This window comes from Hoplias malabaricus, chromosome 4 (assembly GCF_029633855.1).
Source record: "Hoplias malabaricus isolate fHopMal1 chromosome 4, fHopMal1.hap1, whole genome shotgun sequence".
Classification (NCBI taxonomy): Eukaryota; Metazoa; Chordata; class Actinopteri; order Characiformes; family Erythrinidae; genus Hoplias; species Hoplias malabaricus.
The window spans coordinates 51,625,526-51,653,450 of NC_089803.1; the positions used below are offsets into that span (position 1 = coordinate 51,625,526).

The 27,925-nt window shown below is 38.0% G+C and overlaps 1 protein-coding gene across 3 annotated transcripts in view; it reads left to right on the top strand.

The window, feature by feature from the left end:
- The first annotated feature begins 4,591 nt into the window (after window positions 1-4,591).
- net1 (neuroepithelial cell transforming 1) overlaps window positions 4,592-27,925 on the top strand; it is a 29,955-nt gene continuing 6,621 nt past the window's right edge. The window contains exons 1-4 of one of the 3 annotated variants that reach the window (XM_066669212.1): window positions 4,695-4,834; window positions 15,608-15,651; window positions 16,049-16,115; window positions 21,707-21,766. In XM_066669212.1, coding sequence (XP_066525309.1) covers window positions 15,608-15,651; window positions 16,049-16,115; window positions 21,707-21,766 — 171 coding nt within the window. In that variant the 5' untranslated portion in view covers window positions 4,695-4,834. Of the gene's footprint in view, window positions 4,835-15,607; window positions 15,652-16,048; window positions 16,116-21,706; window positions 21,767-27,061; window positions 27,339-27,925 lie in introns of those variants that run through there. The other 2 variants (XM_066669211.1, XM_066669213.1) reach the window with 2 other exon arrangements.

Sequence of the window (27,925 nt, forward strand, 5' to 3'; positions counted from 1 at the left end):
GTCATGTTACTTTTAGCCACTCTTTTCATTTTAATTTTGGTGCTGTCCAATGAAAAAACATACATTTTTTGTCGGTTTTTACTTTACCACATAATTTCAACACAGCAGCTATCCTTCACATTGTATGAAAATTGGATGATTAATGGACCAATAGAAATGCTCCACGTACTTGGATTTAAATCTTTTTACATTGACTTACAGGTTAGGGTTAGAGACATGAGAGACAGATTCATTGTACAGCAGCGATATATTTATATGCTTAGGTCACATACTTTTGATTTCTGTTACTTGTAATTTTCTGTTACTGCATTTTTTTTGTGAAATTTTTGGACACGGTGTGTTTGTATTGTGACCTTTTTTATTTTAGATTTAGCACACATTTAATGTGTTTTAAAAATACTGTTGGAAACCTCAAGATACTTAAATTGTGCAAAAATAACATTAGTGCACTCAGTATACTTTAAGAGTAACTACAACTAGTGTAAACTAACCATCCATCCATCCATTATCTGTAACCGCTTATCCAATTTTAGGGTCGCGGGGGGTCCATAGCCTACCTGGAATCATTGGGCGCAAGGCGGGAATACACCCTGGAGGGGACGCCAGTCCTTCACAGGGCAACAAATCTTGAGGTAAAGATTTCCATACACTTGTGGTTGTTTATTGCTTGTGGAACAATGCTAGACATTAAACATTCGGTAAAATATTAGAGGGTTAAGCTCTTTCTAGTTTCATTGTCCTCGTTTTTGTTACCCTTTTATTAACTTTGCTGATCACACGAAGGACGGGAAGCTGCTGGAACATCAAATTAACTCTAGATGTGTTATTGCTCATGTGTTATTAATGTACAAAGCCTCTGAGGCTAATACTGACCGTACTGCCCTAATAATGACTAACAGCAGAATCCAAAACCCTACAGAGTGGACAGCCCATCTAAATACCTGTTCTGTGATCTGTTCACCAATGTATTATTTACACTCACAAACACACATACAGCTGCTTCCTCTCAGTCCTAATTGTGTTGCAATAACATTGCAGGTTCTCAGCTCATATAGTTTAGTCGTCATGTATTGGAGGGTTTTTAAGTCAATTACCATTGATTTCAGACCAAGACTACAAATAAAATTACCATTAGCAAGCTTCTACATTCATGTGTTTAAAGAGCCCATTTCTTCCATTATTACTCTATTTTAAATTTTTCCATGAAAGTCCATTTATAACTAGTCATAACTCATTTTTACATTACATAAATATTTTATGCTTCTAAAGCGGATACTATATATGCAAATTGCCAGCATTCTGATTGATGGCCTTGTATTGGGTGTCACTCTAAAACCAGTTCAGACTACATTTCACATTAGATTACATCTGTTTAAGCTCTTAAGCACGATAATCCATATGCAAATGAACTGTTTTTTGATGGGCCTTTTATTGTGGCTCATTCACAAAGCAGGTTGGATTGAAACATCCCTTATTGTCAGCATGAATTGGGAGAGCTAAACTGCTGAAATTATGGATATGTTTAAAGGATTTGTTTAATAAAATCATTAAAAAAATTAAATTGAACTACCTTTTGTTGCTTAATTTGGAGGCTTAAATAATTTCTGTCATTTTATAGTAAATTACTGTTTTTTTTTTAATAATCAAAGTTTATCATTGTATTTTGCTGTGTATGTTGGACTCCCACGTCCATTCTTAATACTTTACATTAGGTTCCTCTACATTGCAGCAGACCTGAATTCCCTGCAGTCTTTAGTGAATCAGAATGAGAGAGCATAGTTTCAGTTCCACAGTGTTAGTACAAAGCATGCAAGCTATGAGTTCATTTGGCTCTGTAATTGACCGGCGCCTTGTACAAGGTGTGTCCTTGTCTTGCACCCAGTGTTTCCAGGTAGGCATCAAGATGACAACAAGAGGAGCAAATGAGTCGTTGTAAATGCTTCAGAAATAACAGTAAAGTGAGTCTCTGGTGGTGTTTATATAAGATGAGGCAATAGTGAATCAGAAGGTTGTTGTTGTGGGTGGATAACTACATTATCTATAAACTGAATCTGAAGTTGGGTCATTTTTGCTTTGCTAAACTGTGTCTGGGCGGCACAGTGGCGCAGCAGGTAGTGTCGCAGTCACACAGCTCCAGGGGCCTGGAGGTTGTGGGTTCGATTCCAGCTCCGGGTGACTGTCTGTGAGGAGTTGGTGTGTTCTCCCCGTGTCCGCGTGGGTTTCCTCCGGGTGCTCCGGTTTCCTCCCACAGTGTCCGTAGGTGTGAGTGAATGTGTGTGTTGCCCTGTGAAGGACTGGCATCCCCTCCAGGGTGTATTCCCGCCTTGCGCTCGATGATTCCAGGTAGGCTCTGGACCCCCCGCAACCCTAAATTGGATAAGCGGTTACAGATAATGGATGGATGGATGGATAAACTGTGTCTCATTCTCTCATAGACATCACTGCAGACAAAGGTTGTGCTTTAAGTGTTATTGTACAATATTTGTCTGTAACCATTTAAGCAGTTCACGGTGGGTCCGGAGCCTACTCAGATGAGGCAAGGCAGGAACACACCTTGGAGGGGGCGCCAGTCCTTCAAAGGGCAACACACACTAACACATTCACTCACACCTACGAACACTTTTGAGTCGCCAAGCCACCTACCAACATGTGGGGGTTTTTGGACTGTGGGAGGAAACCGGAGCACCCGGAGGAAACCCACGTGGACACGGGGAGAAGGACTTGAACCTACAACCTCCAGACCTGACTTATGGAGCATAAATTGGTTTATTCAGGGGAAAAAAATTAAATAAATAATGATAGCTAATATTTAATTACGGGTGTCAAAACTGATTGCTCCTTTACTATCAAATGTACTGCCAAAACTTACATCAGTTAAAATGGTGTATGACAACTGCACTAAAAAAGTGACCCATCACTTTTTTTATTATTATTATAACATGATTTTGTTTGTGCGCTCACTTTCCATTCTCTCAGTTCTACTGACCATACTGGAGCATGTTACAAATCTACAATTAAAGATTGCAGTCAGTCTGTTGCTCTGCATACTTTGTTTGCCCCTTTTCTCCCTGTTATTCAGTGATCAGGACCACCACAGAGCAGATATGGTTTGGATGGTGTATCATTCTCAGCACTGCAGTAATGGTGGTGTTTTATTTTTTTTTTGCTCTAGAAAAAAATATATCAGACACAGCAATGCTGCTGGAGTGTTTAAATTTCACTGTGTTACTGCTGAACTCAAAATATTCCACCAACCAAAAAAAATCCAGCCAACAGCGTCCTGTGGGCTGTGGGCAGTGACCGGTGATGAAGGACAATATAATGACACGCACACACACACACACATATATATAAATACTTCAATTGGGCTGTCATACTTGAACTGTTGTGGGTGTGGAAAATGAATCAGGTGTTTTTCCTCTTTTGCCATTGTTTCTCTGAATATTGGTATTATGTGTTGGTTTTAATGTGAGCATTCAGAGATGGAGTAGTTTCTTTCTTTTGGGTGCCAGTGTGGGGGTGTTTAAGACAATCGAGCCACCTGCCAAATGAGCTCAAAGATGAGAGAAGTGCATTTGTGAGTGTTGCATACTTGTCAACCAAGTAAAACAAACCATTTGGATATTATTGCATATTCATGAATCCACATATGCCTGGTTTAATGTATTGTGGCTTTTCTGAGAAACTTCTTCTAGGGTTCTTTTCAGGGTTTAATCAATGTCTCAAGAGTACTTATGCATCTTTAATCCACAAAATATATAAAATTACTTAATGACAAGGAAATATCCTTCTGAAGTTGTAGTCTGATGACAGGAGGAACTTGTTGCTGCTAGGAAGACCAATATCAAATAGGTATATTCTCCTCTATTGTTGGTAAACTGATTTTGATGTAGGGGGATACGCACTGTGAATTTGTGATGCATTACAGCACTAAATATATAACATGTGAAAAAACATATTTTTCATTCCTGTTTTAGGTTGAAATACCTATTAACTAGACCAGAGAAGTATTTTAGTCATGTGATAGATTCCTCTATTGTCAAAACTGTTAGCTGAAGATCCTGCATAAGGTTATATTCAAATTCTAAGAAGGCCTGTAAGCAATTGTATTTTGCTACTTATTACCAGTAAAGATAATAATATTGTCCCTAAACAATTCAAAATGAGCATTGTTAATATGGTTGTTTTGTGGCTGGGTGTCGATTCCAAACTCGATTCAAAAGTCTTTCCACAGATTTAATATATTCATGTGTTTAATGAACGCTATATTTTTTTGGGTTTTACAAAATCCCCTGCCTTGTATGCTGATTTCTGAAACAGATAAATTTACTGTTTGATTAAACCGGCTAATGTAATTGACTTGCTCGGTCAATGTCAGTTAAATCAGAATCAGAGCCGACTCCAACATTTCTGGAATCGAACAACGCGATGCTCCGTCACAAAACAATAGGCGCCAGACATAACCCCGCCTATGTCAGCCCGTATCCTAGCGACCATGGCCTGTCACCCTTCCTATTGGTCCAAATTCAAGGTTCCGCCATATTCAAACCTCATCGTCCGTTTGGATACATTCCCTCCCCCGTTTATCATTTCAAAATATTACATTCATCAGTTTATTGGGTGGTGCGCAGTAGTTAGCTATCTTCCCGTTTTTCTTTATTTCGCCTCGGTCCGGTTTCTTTTCGATGGAGGACATAGACGAGCCACAGTGCGCGCTGTCTGAGTGCGAGACTGAGCGGAGTGTGAGGCCGAAGAGGAAAGCTAGCTGGGGGAGAAAGTCTGTGGTAGCACCGGCCGCAGAGCCCGGGTCCCCCGAGAGCAGCGACCCTAGACGGTGAGGAGAAACGACCCTCTGTGGCCCGTTTTTTTTTTTAAACATTGAGGTTCACTTCAGTGTTCGTCTAGATATTAAAGCCCCTTCCTTCTACTTGGCCAAACCGCTTAATACTTTTACTGTGACACCGTTTAAGGCGGACCGGATAATTCAAATAAGGAGCCGAGTACGGTATCACTACCTTATACGTGTTTAAGGTGGAACGTGAAATTTGAGCTAGTTTACTTAAGCCTCCTGATGGTATATCTTGTAATGTTAACAGTTAAAAAGACGAATACTTTTTTCTTGCAACAGTTTATATTTTAAACTGCTTTAACTTGATAGTTAGATAGCACTCTTAGCTGCTAGGCTCACTTTAGGCCTGCTTCCATTAGAGGCCTTTCTACAAAATTTAGACTCCTACAAGAAAAAAACGTTAGTCAGTGATGTTTTAGCCTATAGTTCTTTTTTTTTAAATGGAAATTTGCAACGGTATATTTGAATGACAATGCTACCCATCTAACGTTATTTAAAAAGACTACACAATAGTGAAACATATTTACTTACTTACATACCTTTTTCACTTTTGTATATCATGGGCGAAATAAACAGTCATGGCGGAGCATATCTGCTTTGAAAATTCAGCGATTAAAAAGAGTCAAGCGAGGTAATGTAAACAGCCAGGCTTTCTAATGTCATTAATCTACAGAACCAATGCCATAAACTTACTTGGCTCGGCTCATGAGCTGCAGGCGACTGTTGGAGGGTTATGTGGAGACAGTAGGGGTGGGAGATATGGCCCTAAAATGATATCACAATATTTCACAGTATTTTGGCGATATGATAAAAAGCTCAGTTTCAAACGCTCAGAAGAAGCGACACAAACAAAAAATGTAACCATGTGTTTATTTTGTCAATAACATTAACTTACCAAGATTCTGATTTAATATTTCATTCATTCATTATCTGTAACCGCTTATCCAATTCAGGATTCATGGTGGGTCCAGAGCCTACCTGGAAACATTGGGCGCAAGGTGGGGAATACACCCTGGAGGGGGCGCCAGTCCTTCACAGGGCAACACAGACACACACACATTCACTCACACACTCACACCTACGGACACTTTAGAGTCACCAATCCACCTGCAACGTGTGTTTTTGGACCGTGGGAGGAAACCCACGCGGACACGGGGAGAACACACCAACTCCTCACAGACAGTCACCCGGAGCAGGAATCGAACCCACCACCTCTAGGTCCCTGGCGCTGTGTGACTGCGACACCTACCTGCTGCGCCACCGTGCCGCCCACTAATTTAATATGTAGTGTATAAATATGTAGTGTAGCACAGAACCATTATTGCCTTACATAACACCATGGTTTATTGTACATCTGATGTTTTGTAACCATACCACATCCACAAGACTGAAATCATTCCCCATTTTTTTGGAGCAAGTTCTACTGCCTCAGAGCCACGTTCTGTCATACATTACAGTTCATGTAAATAAGATATGTCATATGGGTAACTGCATGATGTCTTTATGTAAACAAGACAGATTATCTCTCTCTCTCTCTCTCTCTCTCTCTCTCTCTCTCTCTCTCTTATTTATTTATTTATTTTTTTAATGATATGGCACGGCACTAGGAGACAGAAATATGGACTGATTGCATATTCATATATTCACACGTACTGAATGATAGCAAAGTTTTAGATTTATATCTGAACCAATTCTAAGGTGTTAGGGAATAGTTTCCTTTGGAAATTACTTCTAACTTTGTCATTTTGAGTAACAGATATGGGTTGTCAGTTTTCAGTTTAATCGATGACCACAGGGAGTATTCCCCCCCCCCCCCAAAGATTGATGTGGAAAAATGCTATGGTCAGGGGTTTTGGGCTAACTTATTTAAGAAACCATTGTAAATGTTATTTTCCTGTTGAATTTTATTTGTGGCAATCGTGTGGATTTGTGAATTCAGAAATTCATGTTAACATGTCTGTTCCCAACTCCTTTTTATCTCTTACCCTGTGTTCACACTAGCAGGCGACAAACGTGATTTGTAGCTGCAATTCAGCGACAAGCAACAAACCAAGTTGAGGTTTTCATGCAAATTAATTTTGACGCATTGAAACGACATTCTAAACGATTGGCTGCAAGTTCTTTGAGCCAATAATAGACACAGGGTCTGAAGTTCCGTAATTCATGCAACTTATTATTGAACAATATAAATGGGCAAATAAAATTTACAGTAGATAGCACAAGTGACATTCATTATGTATCTCATTCATTTGCCCTGCTTTGTTCTGAAGTTTTAACAATCTTTATATTATTATTTTTTCACAAAAGCCAGAAATTCCCTGTTCCAGGATGTTGCCCATTTGAAAACATTTGTTTACAGGCAAGTGATACTTTTCCATGTTTAATATATCTGATTCAACACATCAGCTACGTAACAAACATTTGTTGCGTAAATAGACTAAATTTTCATGAATACTCTAAATTATTGTTGCCAAGTCTGGTTTATGGATTTAAGTTAGATTATATTGCAATTCGTCTTTCTTCCACTGGGTGGAACTCTATTCACACTGATCACAGGATGGCATGTTTTTAAGACGTTAAAGGCTGTGATTCTAGTCATAAATATAGCACATTGTTATCACAGGAACTTCATGGTTTAACTGTACTGTGTACATGAGCTTATCTGTAAATGTCATCCTTTTTCTGCAACTAAACATGAATTTAGTTAATCTCTAATACACCTGAATTAACTGTAATCCTATTATTTGGAGCCTTCAGTTCTGCCAAGAATTTGTGTCCAAAACTGATCCAAATATAGTACTGGTCTAATATATATTTAGCAGATCTCTCCAGTAAGTCCTGTGAAAGGCCATGGAGAGCATGAAAAGGTTGTTCCGTTGTAAACCAAGATGAGAAGCGAAGAGTTTATGTTGGCATAAGTGGCCAGTTTCCTTCGTCATCTTGGGTACTTTCAGTACCTCCTGCCAGACTCAGGGAAATAATGAGTACTCAAAACAAAAACAAAAAAAATCAGCCATGGTAAATTTTCATTATTAGAGGAATACCGAAAGAGTAGGAACATTTAACAGGTTTTAATTTTAGGAACATGCTGTCTCTAGTAAGTGAAATTATACATGAACAACTTATGCAAGATTGCAACTACCATTGTCATTGTTACAGTTTGTGTAGGGCTTCTTTAGGGTTGGGCAGTATAAAAATTATACCATATACAGCTACTATTTATTTAAAAATGTGGATGGTATCTCAAAATGAGGGCAGTATTAACCACGTGTGTGCTTCTCTTAACCACGTGTCAAGTTTCTGTTCTGTGTCTTTAAGAACATGGCTAAACATCTTTGTGCATTTAAGTGAGCCACAGGGAGGATGCGCAGTGGTAGCTCACTGATTGGAGATGTCACACTCTGAAAATGGGTGGAGAAAAACTAGCCCAGTAGCCTACAGCCGTTGTGAGTTTAGCGCTGAGGGTTACGAGAGGAAGTAGGATAAAAACAAAGTACTCAGAAGACCCTTCACCCAACTTTGTGCTCACATGTATGAGGCTTCATTCTCTTATTGTTTTGAGCCTCAGTTCGCTGGAAAATGATGTGCTGTGGTGTGCTAAATCAAGTGCCTGTTAGCTGGCCAGCTCTGTTTCTTAATAGTGTAGAACTAGGGATGCACTGATTTAGAAATTTTTTTTATTTATTTTTTTTTTTTTTTATTTTTTTTATTTTTTTTTTTTTTGCTGATATGATAACTGATAATTAGCATCTTGGAGTAGATTATACCAATATTAATAATCAATAATTATCAAAGATTTACTGCTGGTTATGCATAAATGGTTTCTAGAGGGTTGTTATTGGTTGTAATGTCGGCTAAATTTCCTATTATTGGACCGATGACAATAACTCTCTGACGTATCTACATTGATGACTGAACATCACCCCCAATTGAATTTATCCAAAACTGAACTGCTGGTCCTCCCAGCCAAGCAAGCTATTCTCCACAACATCAGCATCAAGCTAGAGTCCCTATCAGTGGCTCCCACCAAGGTTGTAAGAAACCTAGGTGTCATGGTTGATGACCAGCTGACCTTCACAGATCACGTTACCGCTGTAGCTCGATCGTGCCGCTTCTCCCTATTCAACATAAGGAAGATTAGGCCATACCCAACTCAACATGAAACACAGCTTCTTGTTCAAACGTTAGTAATCTCCCGTCTTGACTATTGCAACGCTCTCCTGACAGGTCTTCCGGCCTGTGCTGTGAGACCGCTACAGATGATCCAGAATGCTGCAGCACGCCTGGTTTTCAACCAGCCTAAAAGAGCACATGTCACGCCCCTATTAGTTGAGCTGCATTGGCTACCCTTAGCTGCTCGCATAAATCACTAATGATGGCCTTCAGTGTCTTCACTGGCTCTGCTCCCATCTATCTCAATAGACTTAAAACCATACGTTAGCGCCCGCCCTCTCCGTTCCTCAAAGGCCAACCCCCGGTACAGGTCAGTCGAGGCTATTCTCATCTCTGGTACGACGCTGGTGGAACGAGCTTCCAAGCACCACCAGAGCAACAGAAACCCTCTCCGCATTCAAGAAATCCTTGAAAACCCAACTCTTCCGAGAGTATCTTTTGCACTGAAAGTCTTTCTTTAATGCACTTATTACTTCCTGCATATTGCACTCAATGTAAGGTATTTTGTATAAATTGTGCTGTAGTTTGAATGTTAGATCCTCTTTTGTAAGTCGCTTTGATAAAAGCGTCTGCCAAATGCATAAATGTAAATGTAAAATAACTAAAAAAAAATCCACATATTGGCAAATAATATATCAGCTGCTGATATTTCGTGCATCACTATTTAGAACCATCTTAGTTCTCATGTTTTGAACATTTTTTTTCTTCCTCCTAAACCAGTCACTGATATTTGCTCCCTAAGAAAAGTTATTTTATTTATTTATTTATTTTTTAAATCATCAACACGTGTTGGTGTACACTGTTGGGCTTTGCTGAGTTAAACTGCACAGCACAAACATGCAGGAAACCCTTCACTTTACTTTGTGCTCACAGAAATAAGGCTCAGCTCAGCTTGACAGCGCAGCCCCCACACACCCACATTCACCCTAAAGTAATACTGTATACACAACAAAATTTTGAAACCGTATGTCGGTATTAAAATGTGGATACTACCCATCCCTAGTAGCCTCATGTTTATCCACTTCAGTTTTGCATCATGTAATTGCATGAAAAGTTAATTTGATAATTGTAGCAGCATATTTTCTCTCATGTAAATTGATCATGGGTAATTATTTTATTATTTGAACTGGATAAATATTTGTGTAATTAGACATATTCCACAATAACTATGTAAATATCACACATTTTATATAAGTGGACAGCTCCTATGTAGTTCTTATGTGCACTTAATTCATGATTGCAGAATGTGGATTGGCCTTGTCTTGCTGAAATAAACAAGACACCCACCCCCACACACACACAAAAAAAAAACCTGATCAATAGACCTGAGAGAATGAACAATGAGTCTAAAATCTGTCCAAATCTGTAGTTTGATCTGTGCCTTCAAAGATGTGCAAGTAACCCATGCCATGTGCATTAATGTACCATAGTGTTTAAACTGGCATTTTTGGACATGGCCACAAATTGTGTTCACAGACAATGTTTTCAAACATAGTCCTAAGTGATTTTCACTAAAGAATTGTGTAGGGCTGGACAATAATTCCGTATTAGTATATATCACCAAAAAATGTTTCAATAACAGTTATATGACTTTATACACGTTTTCAATATATTACAGCATCTGTCTCTGACTGACGGTCATTACAGGGCACTGCCATCAGTTTTTATCAGTTTTAAATTCATTCATTCACTCATCTGTAACCCTTATCCAATTCAGGGTCGCGGTGGGTCCAGAGCCTACCTGGAATCATTGGGCGCAAGGCGGGAACACACCCTGGAGGGGGCGCCAGTCCTTCACAGGGCAACACAGACACACATTCACTCACACACTCACACCTACGGACACTTTTGAGTCGCCAATCCACCTACAAACGTGTGTTTTTGGACTGTGGGAGGAAACCGGTTTTAAAGTTAGTATAAAAATATTAATATTGACAGCCAAGTGGTTTACTGGTGATGTCATGTTGCTTTCAGTTGTTGCTAGATTCTCTGTGGCTTTTTTTATTGTTTAAAATTATAGCAGAATTATTTAGTATTGACTGAAATAAAGCAATATATTGTGATATAAATTTTGGCCTTTTCGTCCAGTCGTGTCTGATTTTAAAAATGATGACATCCCCAAGTTGTCTGTTATTCTAGGTTAGTTTTTCTTGAATTGTTTCAATATTTCCTTATTCATGTCTTCACAGACTGGTGAACCCATCCTTGTTTTAATTCTAAAAGGCCCTGCATCTTTTTTTTTCTATGCATAACCATGTTACAGACCTGATGCTAATGAACCTAATTAGTTGTGAGTAGTGCTGGGCGGTATGACAAAAATTCTATATCATGGTATTTTTTTATATATATCGGTTTCACTGTATTTGACTTGAAAATTGTACACATTAATGGGTAAAACATTTCCAAATTAGTATTACATATAATACATATTTGCATGGCCCCACAGTTGTCATCAGTTTTCAGAGGGTGGCTCTAAATTAGTGAAGGAATCATGGCATGACCATTGCTGTGAAAATGTAGAACCTTTTATTTCACATTTTTCAGACAACTTATTTTTTCACAAATTATGTAAACCAGCTACTCTAAATCTCTCTTATTTTTTTAAAGAAAACTTTATCTTCATTAATTTACAACATATTAAAACAAATAAGAGGTAACTAGATACAAAATAGCCAGGGCTGCTTGTTAGTGGTTGTATTGCACTGAAGAAGTCCCAAATATCTTCATTATTTAATAACATTTAAACAAATAAATAATAACAATAACTGTAAATAACAACAAAGTGCAACTCCCAGCAGTAATACTGCAAATACTGTCGAGCTAAAGTATTAATAGTAAGTCAGTGGTTCTCAAACTTTTTCTGTCATTTCCCACCTCAGACGAAGGGGAATTTCAGAGCCCCACCTGTACCCTATCACCCTAAAAAATGGTATAACTGCTTCCCTAACAGTTATATACAAGCTGCTTCATTACTGTAATTAGTTGTCATGGTTATCTGTTGTGCTCTCGTTACTGACCTCAAGCCCAGAGCTGGTTACGTTATAAACCAGACTCTGACAGTGAATCGGAAGCCAGTGAAGTTGAAGATTAGAGCAGCTTTATATTTGAACAGGCTCTGTAATTAAGGCTGAAAGGAGACCCACTGTGTCTGACTTGCAGCTAAAATGAGTTAATCTCAGTGGCGCATTTTCAAAATAAAGGTTTGCGGATAAAAGCATATATTGGTTCCAGGCAAGCTATGTTTATCTGGTCTTCTATCAAATGTTCTTTTAGTATGTTTATGGGCTATTAATGAATCCATTGTGAGTGGGTGCGTTTTACTGAGTAAGCTTTATAGGCAAAACAGATGGGCATTAATAAAGAAATATCCCAGTAAGTGTTTGTTTGATCCACGGCTGACCTTTTAAACCCAAAGTACTTTCAGACAACAGACACAGTCCTTTTTTTTGGCAAAAGTTCTTCTGGGTCATCATCTACTTCAATGTCTGGTACAACTTCTGGTTCAGAACTTCCCCTGTCCACTTTCACTGCACTCAACAACTCCAAGTTCCATGCTTCTTTAGCGGCACAGAGATGAAAAATGTCCCCATATGAAACAGTTTAACCCCGGGCTGCCTTCCGGACATGGATAGGCTTTTTAAAACCGGTATGGCCAGTATATGAAAAATTTCATATCATAACAAAATTAAAAGCCGGTTTTTGGTGCAAACCATCACTAGTTGTGAGATGTTTGCTAGTTTTGTTGCCCATGTCCCAACATTTTGAAACATGAGAATTTAGATCAGAATGGGCATATATGTTCAGGTAATAAAATGTTTAAATTTCAACGTGACGTCTTTGTACAGTGTTAAAATATAGGGTTTACATTATACTATTTCACTCTGTTTTTAATTGATATTTTGCACAATTTTGTCAAAATGTAAGTCCTAAAATAATGGGGTGTGTGTGTATATTACCATGTAATTATACAAATATCCACAGATATTTCAACTGAATTTTTTGGTGTCTCAGCACAAGCCATTTATTATGCTGGTGGTAAAATCTTAGTGTGAGTTATTAAGGACTTCGGCTTATTGCTGGGAAAATAGGTAAGACAGAACTAGAGTATTTCTAGCAAGTTTTAGCACTAATGACAAAACCCCCGCAAGCAAGTTAAACATCCTCTCTTTGATCAGAAGGCAGAATGCTGAGGTCATTCTAAAGTCCTTCCCAGCCTTAAAGGCACTATCATTCAGTCTTTCTTTTTCTCTCACTCATATCATATTCTCTTTCCTGGGTGTTAGTTTGCATTCAGGTTGCTCAACCTTGCATTACAAATTTTATGGTGATATGATCCCTAGTTCATCCATGGCTTTGTTGCGTGTGATCTCATCTTTTTCTTATAACACAGATCATCTTCCTTTACATATGTTAGGAGGGTAGAGGGGCAATTTTAGGTTTTGTGTGGGAGACTTCAGTTACCCAAGTAGGTTTGGTCTCTACTTTGACCTTTCTACTTTGGCTGTCCAGACCACCCACAACCTTTCCACTCTGTTGCTTTACTAAAGGAACCTCCATCACTGTACATCTAATATCAAATATGTCGTGTGTGTGTGTATGCCAGCCCCCAGCCCTTCTTCATAAACAAACACCACTTACTTTACATAGGAATCAAGTGTCAGTAGACCTAAAGGCCATGTTAGTTCCTCTGAGTCATTTTGTTTCTTGTAATTAATTCTGGTTCTTGTATTATGCAATAGTAGGCATTGGGTGATTTACTGTAACAGCAGTTGTCTTTAAATTCCAAAAGTCGAAGTTCCCAGGTTACTCACTTGAATCTTCACCTAATTGACAGTTGTTGATTTTTGCATCACTTTTTCATTCACAAACTTTAACAGCTTTAACAGGAGTTTGCAAAAGCTGTACTAATTGTTCGGCTTTTATAAGAATCCTGTTTGCTCACGGACTTCCCCTTCTATTTTCTGTTTCCATTAAATTAGTACTTGCTGGTGCAGAAGGAAATCAAGCATTAATGGACATTTGCTTTTTCCTGTTTTTCAGCTCCTCTCCATTCTATTCCACCTGCACACATACCCTGAGCACTTTAAGTAACAAAAGGATGAACATCTTTGAGTGAGAGAAATGGCAAGGGCAGAGTTGCTAGGCTGTTTAAAGAAGTTTGCTCAAAATGAAATGTAATGTGCTCATACAGCTCAATATACTAGGAATATGAAGAACATTCATAATAAATTATATCGGTGTTCTGGTGTGTGTGTCTCTGCAGAGTCGAATCTATTGATAAGAGTTGTTTTTTGGGGTGGGTGTTTTCTTCTTTAAGTACGTTACATGCACTTTGTGTTTTTGAGCAAATACTGCTTGTTTAATGGAACTAAATATAGTAAGAGCTACTGTAAACATGGTGATATTAAAACAGCAAGCTCAGTTTTTGTCTGTTCATTCACTTATCATCAAATCAAAGAAAGGCAGGATCAAAGCAAAATGACAGCATTACAGACTCAAGGATTGAAAATAGTGCTAATAGCTCTGTGACCTGAGAGGATTAAAAAACTAGGCTTTGTTGACTTTTTTCTTGCTGAACAGGTAAGATGTCTTGTACTGAGTTGTACTGTAGCAGATTATCCAGTAAGCCCCCCGCCCCCTTTTTGCCTCTTTTGTATGTTAAAAATGATGCAATTTCACATGACTATTTATTTACACTAAACGAAACAGTCACTATTAAGGATATACATTTTTATTTTCTGTAGACAGTGACAATGTGTCTTCATTTAAAATGTTTAAAATCTAAATACAGTTATTTGCTGATAAGAATGACCACAGAATATAATTCCCTTACATTAAGTAAGTCTCTTTTGACTGAAACTCTCTCTCCTTTGATACTTTCCCACTGTCTTTAAATTACAGGCAGAAAATGGGCGTTGAGTAAACCAAAAATGCTGGCTGTGCATGGATTACAGATACATCAAGTAAAGATTAATGTAGAAACGTTAAAACTGAATCTAATTCCGAACTTTCATGTATTAGTTACTTGGAATTAAAAATATTGAATTTTAAAAGTCATCCTTGCCGACTATTAATGCTTATATAAGTAAGGTTTTGTTCATTTTTTTCCCCACAAAACATGTGTAGAAAAAGTCATTAGTTTCATAAGATTGAACATGCATGGGAGAAAAATCTATTTCGTCTGTGTTCTTTTTCCTGATCCACTCAGATGCTGGGGACTTTGAGTGGTCAGGCTTTTAGAATGCAGATAAGCTGATGAATGAGAATTTTTTTTTTTACTGTTTGTGGGGGCCTCACCTGTGCATCCAAAAAAAGGACTCTTGTTATCTGTGCAAACATGACCTCACAGGCACAGTTGTTACCAGGCCCCAAATAAAGAGAGTTGGTGCAGAGCTTTTGTGGGCCGCTGGAAACAGAAAAAGTGGGAGGCAGCCAGGAAAACAACGGGGGTAGTACGTTGGTTCTTCTAAATGAACTAGACATAGAACACAAAAGTCAGAAGAGTTAAAACCCTTCTGTGAGACAGCTCTCATGGTTGACAGCTCTGTTTCTTTCTCTCGCTACCTTTATACTCTACGGCTGAAGATGCAGCATCACAGAAAGCAGTGCTACACCAGGCTTGGGTTGTGGTATGTACTGTAATCTTTGTTAGGTTGTCTAAATACACTTAACTTTCTCCATCTACTTGCACGGTGGCCTGGGTAGGTATTAGTATAAATTTAGGTTTGGTGGTGGAGGGATGCAAGTATATGGTTGCTGGTGCACACAAATTTCCACTTTGCACAATTCTAGGCGTACTGGGCTGAAACTTCTGTTTGTTTTGGTCATTGTTTTAGCTTGTTCAACTTGGGAAAAATCTACAGTGATTTGTACCCTTTGAACTGTAATAAATTGTATTTAGCTCAGGTTGATGTTTGTGATTTAGTTCACAAACCTTTGCATATAGTAATATTTCACGAGTTATATGGTTTAATGACATGTTATTTCCTAGCTCTTATTTCTCTCTCTCTCTCTCTCTCTCTCTAGGCCTCCATTGAGAAGAGGAAGTTCCTTCACATTTCTAACACCTGGTCCTCAGTGGGACTTCACTTTGGTGAGTAGACATCATCACACATTACTTTGTGTCTGTTTGTCTCTTGAGCATTAAAAAAAATAGAAATTATTATCTTAAAGGAATAGTTTGGTAAAAATCCAATTTGCATTATTTTCTTCTTGTAGTTGAAGAAAATACCTTCACAAAATTTTCCTCAAAGACAGGTAACCATACTTAAAGACAAACTTAAGTAAAAGAAATGAGTTAATGGCATTTTTTTCTGATCCAGCAGAGGAATAAATTATGGGATGATTCAGTGTTGAGGGAAATTTATGGATTCATGACCCAGAACATCAGTTAGCACCTTGGTGTTCCTTCCTCATCTGCCTGAATTTTTTAAGGCGTGGACTTCACTAATGAAAAACAGTTTTCTACATCAGACTGGTTCCAGATTTCTTGAATAATTAATAGAAGAGTTTGGCAGGATGGATCCATGTGGATAAATGTAATTAATTTGGGACATTTACAGTGTTAACGTTCTTCTGTTTAGACATTATTGCTTGTTTTCATTTATCTTTTAACTTTGTCATGACACTTTTTTTATTCTTTTATTACTTTTCAATTTAGTTCATATTTGCACCACATTTTTAACAAAGCTGACCGCTAACAACAAACATTTTAACCATGCTCTATGTTGGATTTATTTAAGGATTTTCATAATAAATTTTCTGTGTTTTAGTTGAAAGCTTTCTTATTGGAGCCAGGTGTTCTTTCAGTTAGCCAAATCGGCCCCAATTCTATGTAGTATTTCTACCTTAAAATTACAGCTTCTAAATGATTGTAATGTTCCACTGAGTTGTAATAGGGTGAATAGATCCTCTGTTGCAGCTACGCTGGGTCCTCTTCTGGTTTACTGCACTAAGCAACTTCTGAATCACGGGGCAAAGGACTCTCGTGAGAAATGGGCAATGCTTAACGGCACATGGCTCACAGGTAGATGGTTGCCTAGCTATAAGAAAAATCTAGCTCAGTGTTCCCAGTAAGGACATCATATGACTGAATTTACACAGCAGAGTGAGCTGAAATAGACACGAGGACACAAGTTGAAGCAGTAAGTATTTTTTTGCCCTTTTTTCATGTGTTGTGTAGTTTCCACAAGCAACTCGGGCTGGAAACTAAGGGCAGCTGTGAAGGAGTTATCAGAAACAGCTGAAAGGTCTAGTCAGTGGTTGTGGATACAACACAGACTAGTTGGGGAAATGCACTGTAGGGGTGCTGTTGTGGTGTTTGGTGATGTAGCACGTAAAGATCACATGGAACTGGTAGCACTGAGCATGCATTAACGGTGCCAGTGGGGCTAGGTACAGCCTTAGTCACCAGGGAGGCCAGTGTAGATTTACAGTTGTTGATACTTAAAGCTAAGGTAGGACTGTAAAGCTGGCTTGGAGTGGGGTGGGTCTGGGATGCCAGCTTTCACTGTTGACAATTAAGGAGGTGGCGTGGGCTTAATTCAGCAAAACACCAATGAGGGGTGGTGCCTGCCTGATGGCCCCTGTGAAGAGCTACTGATGCAGTGGGTGGTTTGCGTACTCATATGATGGGCTCAATGAGTAACCGTAGATGTTAACGGTAGCTGGTTGTTGGTCGGATCATAAACGGCCACAGCAAACTTAGGGTGTAACTGTAGGATTGGAACAATCCTTTGTTTACGTGCTTGATAAGCATGGGAAAAAATAATTGTAGGTGAGCATTCTAAAACCTGGAATCCATGGATTGGACAGTAAAAGTGAACAAACTGCAGTGTGCAGGATACTGGGAATAATTGTGATTTGTTTCTGTTTTTAAGTAATGGGTAGATTTGAATCTGTAAGCTAAAAATATGTATGCTGTGTATTTGAATAGGAACAGGACAAACTGCTTTCATATACCTGTGAGATGTGCATGCATATTGTTAGGCACAACACCTGTTGTCTAAAATCTTTGGAGTGTTAAACTATGCAGCGTTTTGATAATGTTTATTGTTTGCAACAGTCAAGCTGTGTCCTAAACTGCCTTATTTAGAGATGCAAACTCCTCACGTTCTCATGAAATGTTCTATTTTGAGATGAAAATCTGTTATCTGTAAGACTCCTGCTATGGGTAAGGAACACTTATTTACCTTCTCTGGACTGCATTTTCCCCCAACCCACACAACAAATCGTTACTGATTTGTTCTGACCCTGATATTCTTACTTTACAATCTCACTTCTAAGCAACAAAGGCAATGAGTGCCAGCAGGTCAGAGGCAGACTTGGGCGTTCTTAACACTGTACCTGAAAGATTGCAAAATTCTCCATATGTATCGCTGCCTTCTCATGAGCTGAGATGATGACCATTTCTTTACAGCTTAACATTATAATAGCCATGCTACACAGTTGGCTAAGTGGCCATACATGATGATTTGGTTGTTGTTCCTGACAATTCTCAGGGATGCAATGACACTAACATGATGATGTCAGAGAGGTCAGTGTGGTTTGTGCTGGTATAAGTGGATCAGACACAGCATTGTCACTGCTAGACTGAGGATAGTCCACCAACCAAAAATATCCAGCCAACAGCGTCCCATGGGCAGCACCCTGTGTCCATAGATGAAGGACCAGAGTATGTACAGCAACAGATGGACCACAGTGTGTAATTGTGGAACTATAAAGTGCTTCTATATGGTCAGTGGAGCAGTGGAGAATGGACAATGGCTGTAGAAACAAGGAGGTGGTTTTAATGTTATGGTCGATTGGTGTATATCTGCATAAACGCAAGATTTAACTCCTACAATAATACCAAGTTTAGTAGTTGTATTGGCAGGGTAATCACAAAAAGTTATAGAACGTGGCCCTCCAGGATTAGGGTTGATTACCATTTGTAGTAGAAGATATAAAACTAATAGATATGATGTGCTTATCAATAAACTCTTTTTACATCCCCTTAGACTCTAGGAGGTTTGAAAGTGTTTGTAGATTTTGTGATACAAACAAGATCCAGTAGCGTTCAAATGTGTGCATTTATATGCAGCTCAAAATTCTCTTCCTGTCCCACACTTTAACCTTGCTCACAAGCAAGCGACAGCGCTGATCTGTTCATTCTCACTTAAGCTGTCTTGCTATTCCATTAGCTTCACTTCTGATTTAACAAGTTACTTACTTTGTTTTGTTTCTCTGCTGTTCCCATAGTGTCCTTCCCATTTCCTAAACATATAAGTCACTGTCTAAATCCCTTGGTGAAATCCTCCTTTTTCTGACTGTGCTCTTTTATTTTGGAGGCTTTGAACTGAGCACGCAAAAGGTTCAAAATGAACGTTAACAAGGGTGGGCCTGAACATGGATGAATGGATTTTGTATTACAAATACAATATCCATCATTAAGCAATTGCTCTTTTCTCCAGGTCTTATATTTTCTTTGAAAGAGTGAAAAATTAGCTAGCTAACCTAGCTTCTAAATTGCTAGGAGTTAATTCGTTTCTGAAAAATCAAATAATCAACTGGTGTATATTTCTAAGTGTTTTAAACAACTAGTAGCAAGATGCTGTGGAGACATCTTGTAGAACTGTAACTGTTTGTTTTAAATTGTCAAGTTTAATACTTTTATGTGCGCTGTAATTCCAACGTGTGAGTTTAACCCATCTTATACAAATAACCACAAAGCCGTCTTTCTCTAGTTCTCTTTTTCCATCATAATAGAATCAACAAGGCTACCATTCCCTTTGGATTAGTTAGTGCCATTTGAGGTAAACGTAAACTGGTTTCTTATTAAGAACAGAGAGCAGAAGGGGAGATTAGAAAGGGAATAAAAAAGCCTGGAGCATTTCACATTTTATGAAGGCCAAGTGAAACTCTGTCCATCATTCATCTGAAGAGAGGGAGGAATAGAAGAAGGGGTTGCTTCATCGTGTGCCAAACGATTGCTTTGATATGGAGGGGTCTTTTTTCTCTAGAATGTATGTACGCATTAGCTCATCATTTTAACACATGGAACTTATTAAGGGTCCAATTGAAGTTTCATTATCTCACCTTCAAACCCCTGTTAAGTTCAGTAAAAGATGGGCACATTTCACCCACCCCCTTTATATCTCTGCCAGCATATTCAAAGGTGAATGAGGGAAAGAGCCTTTTCATGTGGGAACTCTTCCGTTGCCTGAGTTGAGGCAGATTGGGGAGCCAGAGGGGTAATGCTGGTTTAAGGGTATTCAGTAGTTCCCACTGACACCCTGCATTAAAGATGGCTCTCATACACCTCTAGTATTAAGAAGGTGTTGGATTTCCTGACCTTTTTTGTTACAAACTTTCAAACTTTAATCTTGATTATGGAGGTAATTAAAAGAGGATTTGCTGTTGGTGCCCCAATAATTCCTGATAGATTAATTTGTGGAAAGAAAGAATTGGGGATGGGGGGGGGGGTTGTTATTTCTTAGTTTCCAAGCTATACTTTTGGTTATCCACATTAGTACTGTTTGTTACTGTAGGTTCGAGGTAATAAGTATTATCCTCTTAAACTGTATTCATTTCTGTACTCTGGTCCCTAAGTATGGCAGGGAAAATTTTCATACATGTTTTTAGACAGATTCCATGTTAATGGGTAAAATTTAGACTGGTGTACCAGTGCCTGAACATTTCTGTTTATAATGGCACTGCAAACTCCTGTGATGTGTTGTAGCCAACTCAGATTAGAGCAAATACTGGATCTGTCATCATGTGTGTTCAGGATGTAGAGCACTCTAGGCTGTTGTTTTGCTTTCCATCCGAGTCAATAAAACAGCTCTCTTAAACATGGGAGTGGATTTGTCCTTTTTATTTATTTATTTATTTATTTTTTCCCCCATAGTTCTGAGCAGGCCATGTACACAAGCTTAGCGTTGGACCGCTGTTTTTAATATTCATGAATACTATTTTGTTTAGTGTTGTGGAGAACTTAAATTATAAATTATACAAAGTAAAGTGAATGAATAATATATAATAGATTGAATATGTTACATGTATATGTTGTACACACCACAGTTTATATATACGGATTCTAAAGGACTTGTGCACTTGTATGCTGCTCTTATGGATAAACTTCATTGTGTTTTACAGTTATCTATTAAACTTTAATCTCATATATTAAGAAAAACATCAAATAAAGCTCAGGTTATTTGTTTTTTCAAAAGCTCACATTGGCCTATACATTCCATTTTTATAGCAAAGCCTAAAATGCACAGTTTTAAACCTATTTCATTCCCTTTTCTTGCATATTTTCACAAATTGAATTATATTTATATGTTGATTAATATAGAAAAGCTATTGATAACACAATCTGTTAATGTGAGAAAGCAAATGTTTCGTTTTTAGTCTTAATTTAAGGCTGGATAGAGGTCTTTAAACATTTTCAAACACTTTACAACTAATCTTGCATAATGGAACGGGGGAGGTAGAGAAAAGACAAAGGGACATGTAAGAACTGCTTTTGAGCTTTAACGTGTTTGAAGCAGACCTTTATAAGAAATCACTTTATAATTTCACCTACTAAAATACATGTACAAATTTTGTTGCCGAATAGTTAATACTTACTTAATAGTGAGGTGTTAAGATTTGATATGTTCCTGTCCACTCTTTGTATGTTAAAAGACTTTTATCTCTCCACAGAAACGTAAGCGCAGAGAAAAAGACGATGATGCCGTCAGTCTTTGCAGCTTTGACTTTAAGGTAAGTGGCACTAGATGCTAACTTCCATCTTGATTGTAAGAGATGTTTTTCAAATTGTCAAATCCAGAGCCAGCTGAATGACCTAAAGCCTTTAGTGCATGTTCCAAATACACATCAACAAGTCCATATCAAAAGTATCTCACTCTGTTCCATAAATAACCCAGTAAAAATACAAACGAGAATAAAAACAAACTTGTAAGACCCAGTTTCCCAGAATCACTCTAGATCACCAGGAGATAGCAAAGCAAGTGGATATCATTTTGATTTAAAGTAATCTTCACACTATTTTTGGGTAGCTTAATTTAGGAGCATCTGATAAAATCAATGTTTGTTTGCAGGAGAAATCAGCCAAGCTATTTGTAACGTCTGGAATTTTAATCATTTAATCTTCAGGTTTAATATAGTTAATCCTACTGTCATCTCCTGAACAGTAAACCTTGCCTAATTACTCCAAGCTATCTTTGCCTTTTCAACAACTTTTGGCATGAGATGACTCGTTGCATATGCTCTTCCATAGAAATGTTTCTGCTAAGACAGTTTAGGAAATGACTCATGCCTGAAGGGAGAGCTGGATAACCTTTTTTTTAATCTTTTAAATGCTTGCAAATCATCTTGTTCCAGTAATAAGAAAAATATCTCAAGCCAACGCAAACCCATTGTTCTTTTTTCCAACGTTTTCTTTGTCTCCTTCATTCCTGTAAAATGCATTTTAATTCATCTTAATTAGATCAGTCAAGTCAAAGTAATGAAAATCTATAAGGAATCTGAATTTAATCAGTCTTCACAAAATTATTATTATTATCAAAAGCACAAATGTTACTGTGTGGACACTTAAATCACACCTTTTTGACTGAAACCACTGTCTGAGTTTATGCAGGTGTAAAATACACACATTTGTTCTTTTGAGCTTAAGTCTTTAGTCTTTTTTTAAACATGTTTCACCTGGCCATATTACAGACCTCCATCTTCAAACCCACTTCCTTATTAAACACACATGTGCATAGCCTTGTCTGTGTAAAAGTGTGGTATGGTTAAAGAGACCTCCAGATGTTCTCCACCTCCCCTGGTTTTCTCCTGTTGCATATAACAAGGCTCCAGATGTGTTAGCACTCTGAACTCTAAAAGCCAACAAAAGCAATTAATTTGACACATGCCAAAATCATTAAGAGAAATGATGAACCTTTAGAAACCATAAGGTGTACAACGTGTTCCATAGATTTATTGTTGGAAGTAGTTTTTCCTTTTAATCTCCTATTAGTTGAATATTGTGAGTGTTCTGGCACATTTCATGACATACATTGTTTTTGGCTAATAACAGATGCTTTCAAGTATGGAGATTTACAGCTGAATAATAAAATTAAAAAATAAAAGCATAAAAGCATACACTAACAAAAAAATAAGAATAACCAAAAATAATAAATTATATTTAAAGGGGACATATATTTTCTCTAAGTACAAGGGTGCATTAAACCAAAAAAGTTTGTTTTATCGTAGGTATGCTGCTATTGTGCACATATTGTGCCTATAGCTGCTCACTCCTTTGACATAAGTACATGTGTACTTTGTCATCTTGTGGTTTTGTGTGGGGTGTGTCATTGAACTCCAGCTCATCCGTTCATGAGAAAACCCTCAAAAATGCCTTTACACCAGGATATGAGGGAATATTCCCTATGTCAAGTCAGTAATAATTACATCACACTATGTCCACAGGTAATACTAATGCTGTCTGAATACCTTTAGACAGACCCCATATTAAATAATAATAATCATAAATAAATAAATAAATAAATAAATAACTTTTTATTGACACAGTGTTGGTAAGCTCTCCAGTGCAGATGCACTGAAAAAGTGTTGGTGTTATGGTTGGTGGTTTTAATTTTTGTCTAACTCCCCCTGCCAGACAATTACCATATTCTTTTGCCTAACGTTGATTTTATCCTTCCCTTCATAAAAACTCATCCCTTGTTGTGTCATATATTGCATGATAGTGCATGACTTTGTTGGAAAAGGGTGTGTTGAATTCATGTTCATGTTCTTTTCTTGTAACCGGACAAGGCAAATCAGAATGATCAGAAATTACAAGAGGATGTGTAGTGAGTAAAGTAGAAATCTCTTCACCTTTTTACAGTACATACGCCATAAAGTATAAATGATTCAGAGAAAATCATGAACACTAGTTTCCACAATGTCGGGACGTAGTCAAAACACAAAGAACAATACAAATTAAGTTAAAGTTGCTTCTTTATTTTTTCACCTAATCCAGTTGCATTAAATTACAAAGAAATGTAATATTTATATATGGAGGGTACATATTAAGTACTTTTCAGTACATTAGTACAATTTTGTCTGAAACATTATTTTCTCCTTAAATACAATCAATTGTGGTTTCGACTCTAACTTTGGGTGACTGTCTATGAGGAGGTTTGTGTTCTCCCCATATATTTGCGTGGGTTTCCTCTGAGTGGCTGTAAAGTGTTTTCCATAGGTGTCAGTGAGTGATTTTGGTCAGTGTGTGTTCATCTACTCAACTTTCTTTTTAGATTTCTCCTAAAATATCTGTAATCCCCAAACCGTACAGTACAACTTTTACATAGCATTTTCATTGTATTAGATATATGTAATCTAGACATGATTTAAACAATGTATGACGATGCGCATGTATTATATGCAAATATTCCATAATAATAAGTCATTTAGCACAGTGGATTTGCTACATACAGGGGTCCTTGAATCAATCTCACTGGGATACAGAGGGCTGGCTATATAGCAATTTTGATGCTTCTGAAGTAATCAGTGAAAGTAAAGGAAATGAAAGAATTTCAGGAAAAGGGGGGCACAGTAAAGAAGGACAAGAAGAAACAGGTAAAACATCAGCTGAAATGTGTTTTACACTCCTACGCAAGTAAACCTACACACTGTGTAGTGTTCTTCATAGAGGATGTCATATCTTCCTGTCTGTTCAAATATGGAGATTTATACACACAGTCATTGAAAATTTTGCAAGCATGGAAACCGCACTCGCTTTTGACCACTGCAGGATTACCACAGTTTTTCTCTTCTAGGTTTGTTTAATATACCCATTTTGAGTATGGAGTCCTATGTTAATGATTTAAAACTAGAGTACAATTAACTGTAGGTTTTGCTCTTTGCAATTAATCATGTTTCAGAGGAGATCCATGATGATGCCTTAACATAACTGTTTGTTATTATTGTATAGACATATTTTTATATTTTGTTAATCCTTTATTGAAACAAATGTCCACCAAATGTACACTGGAGTTAGATGTTGCTCTTGCCTGTAGGAGTTTAGCGGCCAGTTGAGGGCAGCAGTCAGCACATATGTGACTATATCAAAGATCAGTTTTGCAGTCCATATTCTGTAGAATTTTAAAGCTGAGTTATCAGATAAACTAGAAATGAGTATCAAAGGATGTTATGTTCAGATTGTCCCTGACAAACCACCATGATGACTCCAGCATGCAGGTGGGTGGGAGTTGTCTAGTTTCTGTTTTATACCCATTTCTACAAGCTGCCCCAGGTGTCTGGGTGTTACCCTGCAGGAGGGAGACCAGAAGATGTTGAGCAAGTTCAGCCATGTCTACCATCCAAAACAGTGCCAAACCCCTTGTCAAAACATAAAGGACAATACCTCTATCTACTCGCATTATGGAAAAAGTGTGAAGGCTGTGTGGTTGGCTAGGTTCTCAAACACAAACATGAGTGCGTCCAACAACATTCAGCCAGTGTTTCACTTAGTTTGCATAATCCATTTTAGCTTTTAATTCTAGATATGACTTAATCATTTAATTGAATGAGATTTTCAAAGGAATACTATCTATAACAGTTCATTTTCTCACTGAATAGGCAAAGAAGGTTAGGCGTTTACGGCAGTGAGTTTCGTTATGTTGTAGACTTTGCAATTTATCATTATTGGGTTTAATTTTATCATTAAAACTGAGGCTAGTGTCAGAATGTTAGTAGAAATTGTTCTTGTTGTGCTGTGTTCTGCTTTTTCATGTTTTTTTGTGTGGTATCAAATCTCTAACCTAGAGGAGCTTGTATGCCTCCTCTTCAGTGATTAGTCAGTTGTCTGAAGTCTCACAGATACCTTGAAATAGCTGTGTATGGCAACTTCCCACACAGCAGAGTGCCACTTATGTGCGTTTTCACACTTAACTATTGGCACCGAGGGTGAGTGGGGGCAACTAAACTACTGTTCCATTTGCTTAGCACACGCTGACAAGTCTTATTTACACCATTTCACACTTAGTCTTCACACACAAAATACTCTCCTCCATTTGCACAGCTGAAGTCTTTTTATTTACTGCTTGGGAAAGAAAAAGTAAATACTGTAAAGACGTAGGTTCTCACAGTGTACCATACACCTCAGAGGTCAAATTTGTCCTTCATACAAATGTAGATTAGCTGGTTGTGCAGTTTTGGGTGCAGAGTGTAGATTGATGCAGAAGCTTTTGTTAATGGAGTTTTGGTGTGGCCCTGTTCAGTTTCACACTTCTGTACTGTTACCTTTGGACCTAGCTTGCCCCTCCTTTTAATCAATACACAGAGACAAGTGGGGTCAGTGGTTGGGTGTCTGACAGCCCTTGCTCCTTAACTTTGATTGATATTTCTGTCTATCACACCCCCTCCCTCTTGCCTGATGAGGGTGATAATGACTCTCTCCTTCATTAGGCAGATTTTAGAAGACAAATGATTGCACTTTGCACCTTTCTTACAGCCACACAATAACTCTTAACCCCATTCACATTTACTGTCAGTCCTTTACTCTGTTCTGTAGTCATGATAAATAGAGCTTTTTTTTTTTTGCTTTTTTGCTTATGAGAGATGTAAAATATTCCAACTTGGAAAAATAAATTGTGTTATAAAAGTAAAAGTTGTCAGGGATTGGACAGAAAGCTTGGGCAGTTTACCTTTTTAAAAAATATATAGTTATAATAGCATTTGAAAACTTTATTGTTGCAATTAGAACTGCAAAGTTTACTGATATCTGATTCTCCTGTCTATTCAGTTTGGTTCTGTAGCATTTATTTCTTCAACATTTATGAACTATGAGTTGATATTTCCAAGTCCCCCCACATTTGATTTTTTTCTGTAAAATTGCTACAAATTATTTTGTAAAATAGCTGTAGTTTCTTGGCTGTTCCCCTGTCTGGGTCAGGTCTTTTTTATCCCCACCCAAAAAAGGCTGAGTTTAATGAGCTGGCCCCTCCCTTCTCCAACTGAGTATTTGAGCTCTGTTCCCTCCCACATCCACAGAACAAAGTTAGAGATTAACAGCACACTGCGTGTGTGTTTTAGTAGTTGGGCAGTTCCGCTTAGGCGGACAAAATCTTAGGGGGACAATTTTTTTTAACCCCCTTAAATGTTAAAACTATTTTTATTTTTTATTTTTAAATCACTTGTGGATTGTCACTAACTCTTGGGAATCAAAGAAACCTACCAGTGGATTTTACTAAAAGAAATGGTGGCTTACGATGAACCTGGTGTGGTGCCTATCAAACGGACTCTACAGAACATAGACTACCAGAACCAAGCTTGTAAAGAACTTGAGGTGAGATTCAAATACTTAATGACATCATACATATGGAACAGGCCTTTTGTTCCTACTGTATTATCAGTTGAGTCAGAACCTTGCCCTAGTCTTATCTTCTTCTGACTATTGGACTGTGGTAGTCATACAGGTGTGTTTTTGTGTCCACGCATTACAAATCGAAGCATGTAAAGTAGCTCAGAGGTCCACTACTGTTCGTCAAAGGACAAGCTGATTTTAACCTTCTGCTTAGAGTTGAGGACATTTTTAAATCGGTCTACTTTGATGTCAAGTCATGTCCAAATGAATGCGCCTGAATGAGTGGCTGCTGACCTGAAGAGCAGGTAAAGTTGACTGAGGTGCCCTCGGGTGCATGAGCGTACACATGGTGATATAAAGCATTCCAGCAGCTTCACAGCAACCACAGACTTCTGTAGCCCATGGCTCAGGTGTGCCCCCCTGTCCCGCAACAACCACTTCACCCTACCTTTCTGATAATAGCAGCAGCACTGAGGGGAAAGAGGATTTAGTGCTCTAGTCTTTTCTTCCGTTTTTAGGATCCACTGAATTACTGAAAAAGGGAAGTGGAAAGCTGAATGAGAAGTCAG